Source organism: Pomacea canaliculata, linkage group LG4, assembly GCF_003073045.1.
Source record: "Pomacea canaliculata isolate SZHN2017 linkage group LG4, ASM307304v1, whole genome shotgun sequence".
NCBI classification, from domain to species: domain Eukaryota; kingdom Metazoa; phylum Mollusca; class Gastropoda; order Architaenioglossa; family Ampullariidae; genus Pomacea; species Pomacea canaliculata.
Genome location: NC_037593.1, coordinates 15421988 through 15431863, shown reverse-complemented (window position 1 = coordinate 15431863; position 9876 = coordinate 15421988). Strand labels below are relative to the sequence as shown.

At 35.9% G+C, this 9876-nt stretch overlaps 1 protein-coding gene across 2 annotated transcripts; it reads left to right on the top strand.

Annotated features, from left to right (window-relative positions):
* Positions 1-549: 549 nt before the first annotated feature.
* LOC112562815 (lysine-specific histone demethylase 1 homolog 2-like) lies at positions 550-8746 on the top strand. 2 transcript variants are annotated; one of them, XM_025236332.1, is made up of 10 exons: positions 569-590; positions 887-906; positions 1587-1833; positions 3022-3209; positions 3794-4032; positions 4459-4691; positions 5020-5244; positions 5411-5536; positions 5705-5824; positions 6342-8746. In XM_025236332.1, exons 3-10 carry the CDS (start codon positions 1599-1601, stop codon positions 6515-6517), a joined length of 1542 nt encoding a protein of 513 aa, XP_025092117.1. In that variant the 5' UTR covers positions 569-590; positions 887-906; positions 1587-1598; the 3' UTR covers positions 6518-8746. The 2 variants fall into 2 exon arrangements, with proteins under 2 accessions (XP_025092116.1, XP_025092117.1); XM_025236331.1 differs by lacking the exon at positions 887-906 and having other exon boundaries at positions 550-590.
* Positions 8747-9876: the final 1130 nt, after the last annotated feature.

The following is a 9876-nucleotide window of genomic DNA, read 5'->3' as shown; positions in this document are numbered from 1 at the left end:
CTAGGTGATTTATAGTCGTTAAATTTGGTCGCACCAACCATTTCTTGTAACTCTTCTCTAGTATTGATTTAAGTTGGCAGTATGGTGAGCTTTTGGCGAAGGCTAGTCATGAGTATGTTTAAATACTATGCATTCTTTTCAAATATTTTTAAACTACCACACAGGAATTTTGCAAACGGCATGCTATTGCGAAACACTTTCATTTACTTTATTTTAGCATCCATAAAGTCAAATATCTCAAAAATACATCGCATTGCAAAATTAACAAAAACTGGATGACAATCTAGATTAAAAGGCAGGAGGAAAAAATTTAATGCTTATATCACTGTTAGCATAACAAAAGATTAAATAGTCTGCCTTTGATGATAGCTCTCAAATTGTGAGAAAGAACTCATAAGCTGAGCAAGGACATACAGATGGTTATTAATGTGGAGTTACATCTAGAGGATGTTTTGCGCGGCGGGTTATTACAATTGTTTTTAGGGAAAAACAAAACAAAACAAGAAAAAGTTAAGTTACGTCCCCTTGTGCTCTTACGACCGAGAGGGAAGAAACTACTCCCGCGCAGTTTGACGACGGCGTCTGCTTCCGTAAGTGCAAGATTAAATTAAAGTTTCGTTTTAAAATGCGTAAATTAAATTTCTCATCCTTGCATAGGTAATTTAGAAATATAGAAGTGTGTTTTCCCCGTCGAATTTCTTCTTATTCGCTATAAAGGATTTTAGGCGTTCAAAAACACGGACAATTTGTAACTTAGTATTGTTCCTGTTCTCATTTCTTTTATGCATTAAAGCTCTTCATTTTTTAACATTATCTGCAACTTCACATAAGTTTATATCTGTTCCTGCATTCTAGAATTTCAACTGTTGTCTGTTATTTCTTTCTGTTTCTCTCTCAACAAATTCGGTATAGCAGGCCACTGAAGCAGTAGACTCTACGTTCAACAGTGTTCCTTACCAAAAATTTGACAAAGATTCAAATTTAATAACTAGTGCAAGTCTAGTGTAATAAAACCAAGAAAAAACTTAACTATCAGCGTCATCTGGTTCATTAATATCACACAACTCCTCTCTGCTTCACTCCACTATATTTTCAATACAATACCTCTTTTCAAGCATCTAATTTTTGTCTCAACTTTTCTGTCATGTCAGTACCACACTAATCACGTTTGACAGCTCTTAATCAATTTTCAATGTCTGCTGTTAATGTGATGTCTCAAAGAAACTCAAAATAATATCTGATTTCTATAGGCTCTCTCAGTATTGATGGTGCAGTATAGGCTGAATGCACCAACCACTACAGACCTTCCCCCTATCAAATTTTAGCTCTCTCTAACACACACCCAAGAGAGAGAAAGAGAGAGCATATGTATGTGCACACACACACACACACACACAAATTTACATGCACAACTTTTTTCTGTCTTTTAAAAGTCCACAATTTTATGTTTTAGAGCATATTTGTTTTAACTTATAAACCTAAATACATCAGAGTCATTAAGTAGGATTAAGTCACTCATCTTTAATCTTATATTTGACTGGAAATGATGAGCTTCTGATGAGTGAAAATGCGAATTTTTTATTCAGTTTTACTACAGAATGCAGGTTGAGAACATCTTGTTGCTGTTGTTAGTGGCAGCTCTTGGACATTGTCAGAAACAAGTTGAAAAGGAACATGTTGTAGTAATTGGAGGAGGAATTGCTGGCCTTGCTGCTGCAAGAGAAATTTTGAATCGAGGGTTTAAAAACTTCACTGTTCAAGTGTTTGAAGCCAGACGAGAAAGATATGGAGGTCGTGTTTGGACAGACAAACTGAACAACCCTAAAGCAAGAGGTACTTGGTATGATGAGGTTGCCTTTTTCCTCCTGCTTTTTCTTCTTATTCATATTTATACACATTAATCCATGCATGTTCTGTCACACACATACATATGAAACATGCACTAAATGGTAGAAGAAACTACAAATTTGTGTGTGAGAGAGAGGGAGAGAGACCAAATAATTGTTACTGTAAACATTACTCAAAGAACATCTTTGTTTTACAATGGATTGAATAATTATAATAATGGGCTTCATTGCAACAAATTTTACATCATTAGTACTATTGGGTTGTTGGAAAAGTCATGACATATTTTTCTAGGACTTTCTAAGAACTTTTATTTATATAAAGAACAAAGATCCGTCAAGGGTATATCTTTCAGTGAGCTTCATAATTCCTTGTTCTTAAAAGGACCTGTCTTTAACAGTAAAAAAAAATGAACAAGTAGTTGATTTACAGTTTCATCTGAATGCAATGTTATATCACACAAACAGTTTTGAAGAGAGCAAAACAAGTCAAAGTCTGACGGCACTAGGTTAGGCAAGTATTGTGGGTGTGATAACGGGGTGGGAACTGGGTCCAGTGGACAAGTTGAGGGTTTGTCTGTAGTATGATAGTCCTAAGTTCTTTTCCAAGATTGGCTGAAAGGAAGAAAATTAACACTTCGGCCTTGTCAGATCGTTGACATAGCAAGAGCTGAATGGTGCACATGCAGTTGATCAAGTTTAGCCTGGATATCAAGAATCTTGTTGACAAAAAATTTGCTGAAGGCCTCCGTGACCAAGAGGCCTCCTTGAGATTGAAATCACCAGCACAGAACTTCGTGAACCATGGTTGGCACTGATGTTCTTGTAGAGCATGGTGACTGTAACCTTTATGCAACTTTTCACAAGTTTGAAGTGTGTTCGTCCCTTTATGGAAATAAAACAGTAAAATATGCAAAACTGCACAGCTTGGTCTTCCATCTTCAATTTGTTGTAAAATCTCCCAAACTCAACCAAACTGCTCAATTTGTTTTTAGAACCAAGCTAGAACTGCCAGCTCTCAAAGGACATAGCAATAACCCAAATGACTCTATAGCACTTCCAAAAATATACTAGCTCCATTGATTGCAAAAATGTGTCATGATTTTTCTAACAACCCAGTGCATAACTGTGAATACTTGACTTAAATGTTTAATGTTGTACTTTTTTTTTTTTTAAGGGTTTGAAGTAGACCTGGGAGGGTCAGCACTTAGCATTGCCAACCCTTTCCTCAATCCTTTGCTGAATCTTACCACAAACCTTGAACTGGAGACAGCTGTAATAAGTGGTGTTCAGTTTACAGTGCCATGGCAGAAGAAACACTTTGCTGGAAGTGAGCTCATACAGGCTATGACAGAAGCAGGATCAGTATGTGTGCAAATTGTACCCTAAACATCCACCATTTATTTCTCATTTTCACTCACATCGACAGTGTGGGTGTGTGTTTGGGGGGGTGTGTGGCATCTACATGCACAAAGGACACACAAATATCAAAAATGCATTTATGCACTCCCTGGAAACCAGATATATATCTGAACTTTATGGATGTCCCTGGTTTCTGTAAGACAGCTTTTTACATTAGCCTTTATGTTTTTCTCACAAAATTACTAGCTAGTGATGGTACTCAGTTTCCAAGAGATACATTTCTCATTTCCCACAAAAGTAGTTTTTTATCAAAAAAATTTTGACAATCAAAAATAAATGGACATTCACACTTTAACTGATCTAACACATGGCTTTTTCAAGCTTTATTAACCCTTTTACTAAGCCAAACCCTAATCTCTGCCTGTTGACACACTCCTGTGTACATGCAAAGGAATATGGGCATAATAAAAAAATGCATGTATACATGTATAAACTTGAAGCTAATTAAATTGGATGATGGTCCATTTAGATATGTAAACATGATACACTTATAAAGGCAAGTCAAATATATTTTTAATCACTTTCAGATTCTGACTGATGCCATAAATATAACTCGCCAGAAAAAGGAAGACATCTCCATCAAAGAAGCTGTAGATCGTCAACTGCAGGAACAAGGTTATGACAGTGACAACATAAAATCCCTTTTGCTGAGGTCTTTCCCATCCTATGTAATCTCTGATTACTCAGCACTGTACTATCAACCTGACAGTCTTGACTTTGGCTACGAGAAGGTGCTACTAGATGGCATGGGAGAACTTGTTGACAGGTCAGTGTTTTCCTCCTGAAAAATCTTCAACAGTGAACTGTCATGTTTACTCCCAAGGACTGGCATAGGATGCAGTGAGCTGATCTCCATTTCCATATTTACCTTTTTTCTTAAATTCTCATAGGAGGCAGAATAGCTATTAATTTCATCATAACATTAATATCTTGGTCTTCTCAAAAGTTTTCATTGTACAGTCAAACCTCGATAAGTCGACCTTCCCTAAGTTGAAAACCTCCCTATATCAAATTAATTGTTAGTTCCCGGCCAAATACCTGCGCCTATTACGCCACTTTCCCTAACTCGAAAACTCTGTAAGTCAAATTTTTTCGGATCCCTTTGAGTTCAACTTATCAAGGTCCGACTGTATTGAGAAAATTGTTTCAAAGTATGTTGAATGGTTGAAATTATTTTCTGCTTCTTTATTAGACTAGTCAGTGGTGCAGACGATGAGCGGCCATTAAAAATCAACTTGAGGACACCAGTTCGTCAGGTGAAAGTTGATAGTTCAGAGAACAAGATCCTTTTACGTCTCAAAGATGGGTCACAGGTCACTGCTGATCACGTTATTGTAGCTGTGCCAGCTTCAGTCATTGCCAAGGGAGTCTTACTCTTTGAGCCTTTGCTGCCTGAGGAGTACCAGTTTGCTACAAAAGAGATGGGTAAGTTCTGAAAGCAGGAAAGGACTTTCCTGTCTGTGGCTTTTTGCCCCCAAATTTGTTTTCCTTGTGAGCATGTTCATTTGAGTGTGAACCTTTCAACATTTTATATATGTAAAGCACAATATTCTGGCAATTATTTGAGCTAGCATTGTACCATCACATGTAAACATATGTATGCCCTCATCCTTGCTTTCATCCTAAAAGTCTTCTCACAGGCACTTGTGCATGTGCACATACCTCTACAAACACATTCAAGCACACACACTCTTCTTTCTTTCTGTTTTGTCATGGAGGCTTTATTCTTATTATGTTTTCTTTCACTTCACAGGAATGGCTGATGGCAACAAAATTATTGTGGAATTTGAATCGGCATTTTGGTCAAATGAATTTGGAGTCTTTCTACTGGCAACAAAAAATGAAGAGGAAAGGGGCTTCCTCCAGACCTGGCTTAATATCCACAAAGTGCTTGGGAAGCCAGTTCTTGTGGGTCTGCTTTTTGGAGAAAAGGCTCGTGACTTTGAGAAGATTCCAGATGATAAAGTACAAGCATTAGGTTTGTTCAGGACACTTTTTTTAGGCTAGCTTTGGTTTGACCTGTTTTTACAAAGTTATATACATCTGTTATAGACTTGTACAAATCACAGTTAATCCTCTGTAGTTATAAAACAATGTGCAACAAAGCATCCAGAAAATCTCATGAAAATTTGTTTTTATGTCAGTCGTCAAAAAACTGGGCCAAGTGTTTGGAATGGAGACCGTTGCTGCTAGTCCTATCAAACAGATCATTAGATCAGCGTGGTCTTCTGACCAATGGTCTGGAGGTGCAAGTTCTTATCCAAGAGTTGGTGAGGGAATTGTTTTTTTATGGTAACCAGTAGAAAATTGAAATGCATAAATTTTAATCGATTTCATGTGTATGTGCATTAGAATTACTTAGTTATAAAACAGTCATTTTATTCTTCTGTAATTGCTGATGCATACAGTTTGAGACTAAACCCATGTTTATCACCCAGGAAACTCCCCAAAACTTTGGGATGTGCTGTCACAGCCACTATGTCCACACAAAGTATATTTTGCTGGGGAGCACACAGTTTTCCGAGGTCATGGTACCCTGCATGGAGCATATGCTTCAGGTGAGCTAGCTGTGACAGATGGTTAGCTGGATAGTGATAACTTGCTTTCTAATACAACTTGTAACAGCCAGAAGGAAAGAAAAGGCTGAAATCATGTTGCTATCCATAAATCTATTTCCTGTAATAGGAAAAAAATAAGGAAAAATATGCAGCAGGCATGTGTTATTTCTCTCAATCTTGATTTTCAGAATTTGAATAAGGGACTACAGATATTTTTTTCAGCAATTGATAATCAGTAATAAGCTTAAACAGATATGTGTGCTGTTCCATAATTAGGACAGAACCTCTTTAGGAAGCCATGCGAGTTGCACTAACCTCTTTTTTTTATTTAAAACAAAAACAGTCTGTTACTTATATTTTATCCATTAATCTAATATTTAATGATAGTGATCACTATAATACCTATACATTGTTACAGATATATTGTTTAATCGTATCACTTTCAGCCATGCATGCTTATTAACTATTATTTCACTATCAGATTTGTGGTTCACACACTTTTACTGGTATGTCATAGGTTTAAGAGCTGCAGAGCAAGTTTTATCAGGGTACTGCCCACAGAAAGCTCTTGAAGACAAACAGCGAAGGCAGGAAGAGAAAAAGAAAGCTAAGAAAGTGAAAAAGGAAAAGGAAGAAAAAGTGAAAGGCAGCATCAAACAACAGACGGATGATACAGAGAACGATGAGTTGTGATTTAAAAAAAAAATGGTTGAAAGGTCAAATAAGGTTGTGATGTTGTGAAGAAAAATCATTGCCAGTGCTTTAACTACATCTAGCATTTTCATCAGTGTATTTGAAGGTTCTTTTGCTATTCATTTGCTGCAATTTTTGTTTAGTACTGTATACTTGGACAAAATATCAAGACGGTAACAGAGATAATATTTTTCATTCACCATCTGAAAACACATTCCATAAGAAGTTGTAACAGTAATATTAAAAGTAAAGACTGGCTTTACATCAGGTTAGAGTGGTGCACATTTAATTATTGAGATAAACCATCGAGTGTAAATCTCGATTTAGATACTGCGGTTTCTGAAAAAATATTGTAGTTGAGGAGTATTAGATCATAACTCTGACCACAGACTTGCATTAAACAATTTGATACTTGTACACGTATACTCCAGCATACACAATTCTACAAATTTTATCAGTACCTTTTTTGATTGGACTTCATTAAGAGTATCTCTCTTTTTAGTATGTTTAGGAAAAAGTGAATAAGGTAATAAGTCCATGATATTTTTCAGATTGCTGTTTTCATTGGTCACTCTACTCAGCTCTTTGCTGGTTGGAAAGTGTGATAATTTCTTAAGGGGAAAAGACAAATAAGGACTATTTTGCTAATAACTCAATGGGTCATATGTTTTGTCTTTCATCTCTGCAATTCTTCGCCTATTTACAAGACTGAATAGCACCTCTGCATGCACACAAAGGCACTTGCATGGCTTGGACTCCACCTCATTCCATGTGTAGGAAAAGAGTTCCAAAGGTAGAACCTGTCAGGGCAGAGAACATGGTTGCAGAATGGGCAGACAGAAGTTTCCATCCACAGGTCCAAGCTGGCTTTCAAACCAGCAACTTTTTACATACAGTCAAATACACCAACCACCATGGTTTGCTTCCCCCAGCCAATCCCCATCCCCATCCCTTGGATGTGTAATTCTTAGTTTTAACTAGACTGAAAAAATATCAGCTTAAAAATATCAGCTTTTTAACCAGTGGGCATAACCCAGGTACCCAGACTGTGTAAATATCTTTTGGAACATGTTGCATCATGTAAATTCTTGGTTTTTGACTGGGAGATCTGCTGTTGATGCTGTTAATGAGTGCTGAGTAACATGCAGGTGAAACACAACACACTGGAGTTTTAACAGTACAAGAGGGTTGTGAAAACTAGTGTATTTACAGCAGAATGAAGTTTAAATTACTTGCATAGTGTTTTATCAAATATATTTGCAATTAGAACCAAAAATACTATCAAAATCTCTTTTATGCTTTATTGAAAAATCAGACCTTTCAACTAACGAACATCCAATAATGACATAGAACTCAAACATTATGTAAGACAAACACCTGTGGTGCAACAATACTTAACCTCTCCAAGATTATTTCCATGATGCCAGTAAACTATGACAAAAGATCCTAGCATGTCATATAAGTGCTGCATGCGATGAACTACACCTTTCCAGAAGCAAAGAAAATGTAGCTAAGCCAACAGAAAAAAAAATTAATCTGATAACAGCGTTGTTCAAACAAAAGATACAAGAATGAAGTATTTATAATTTGCCCCCTGAAAAATCGTATGCTATAGTCATTTTTATAATTCTCTGAGTTTATTTTTAAATTTTTTCCTGGCCATACAACTTATATAACTTGTCACCTAGTTAAATGGTGGATAGCACAATACGCAGCGGTCCGGTGGTGCAGCGGTTAGCGCCTGTCACCAATACAGTGAAGGTTGGCTGCCCAGAGTTCATTTCTCATCTCGGGCACGCTGTTCTTTCTCTGCACGTAGCATCTGTTTACAGGGCTGGCTACCTTGCCATAATATAGCCTCAGTTGCTGGTACGGTGTAAAACACCAATTTCCCCCCCCCCCACCCCCCTGGATAGCACAATACCATATTTGCTAAAAGCATAATGTAGCTTAATTCAGGAAAATGTATGCTCATATTACTGATAACTTTCAACTCATAGGGATCAAGTCCCTTTTCAGCTAAATGTCTACTTCAGGTTGCCACATTTTTGCCATATATGTATATATAACTGTGTAACAAGAATATACTTTTAAATAGGTTTTTCATATCAAAATGCATTGTATGACTCGCTTTTCAACAAAAAAATTAATTTGAAATTACAATATATTGGATAACATATTGTCAAGGGAAGCAGTTTTGTTTACATCAGTTGTTTCATGAACCATGACAAAAAAAAAAAAGAATATCGGTCAGGTGCACCAAGTAGCTGTGTTAAACTAGTGTCTCTGAATCGTGTTAAAGTATATGACCAACAGCAAAATTTTATAAAAATTCACACCCAGATGATAAATACAAACTATTATGCAGTCAAGAACTAAACATAATACTTAAGCTAAACATTGCTATGTTAATACAGTTTTACATTATATGTGTGCTTAAAGGAAACATGTTTATTTAAGCTCAAGGAATCATGTGACATGTCATGAGATATTAAACTCAATAAATTTAGTATTCACATTTTCATTTTAATTTTTTTTTTTTTTTTTTTGTCAGCAATTCTAAATCAAGAATTGAAATGTAGTATTTTAGTTTTGGGTTTAAAGTTGCAAATGGCTCACATCAAAAAACTCCATTACTAAATAAGAGCAAAACATCTAAAATAAACAACTCTGCATGTTCAAGATACTACTGAGAAAACGAACTAATAGAGCATGTTCGTATCCGAAATGTTCGAAAACAATTTTTTCCATAACAAATAAAGGAAATAGATTTAATTGGTCCCAGCCCCTGTTGACTCACTAATTTTGAAAGTTACAGGCTATATGGGTATTTGTTTTTTTATATAATATTGGAGTTAAATAAACATAAAAACATGACAATAAGCATCAGAAATTTTCAAAAGGAAGGGGTTGGAATTACTGCAATGAGAACAACAAAATCTGAAGCTTTTATTGTACAAAAACTCTTCGTATACGACATGAGCATGCCATTCATACTTTGAAATCATTTCCTTTTTCAATTCATTTGTTGGCCGCTTCCTTGTCATTACCTCACTATTGTTAGTCTTAATCTTCTATCACGATTGAGGATTATCTTAAAATAAAGCACAAAATCACTATAAAATAAAAACACTGATCGTAACTGTGTCTCGATGATGAATAAAAAATACCCCGAAAAAAATTTTTGTCAGAAATGGTATATTTGCTAAGAGGTGTACTGATATAAGCATGAAGATACTGTGAGTTTTGGGCCCAAATAGATTTAATAATCAGTAAGAAATTTTTCATAAGCAATATGCATGTGAGCAGTCCCAGTGTTATCTGTTGTACGTGCAAACATCCTGTTTTTGAAGTTTATG

Excerpts from the sequence above, each read along its gene's own strand:
- LOC112562815 (XM_025236331.1), top strand. The coding sequence starts at position 1,599 with ATGCAGGTTGAGAACATCTTGTTGCTGTTGTTAGTGGCAGCTCTTGGA. Across the intron at positions 4,692-5,019 it reads GTTTGCTACAAAAGAGATGG|GAATGGCTGATGGCAACAAA; the intron begins GTAAGTTCTGAA and ends TTCACTTCACAG. Across the intron at positions 5,825-6,341 it reads GCATGGAGCATATGCTTCAG|GTTTAAGAGCTGCAGAGCAA; the intron begins GTGAGCTAGCTG and ends GGTATGTCATAG.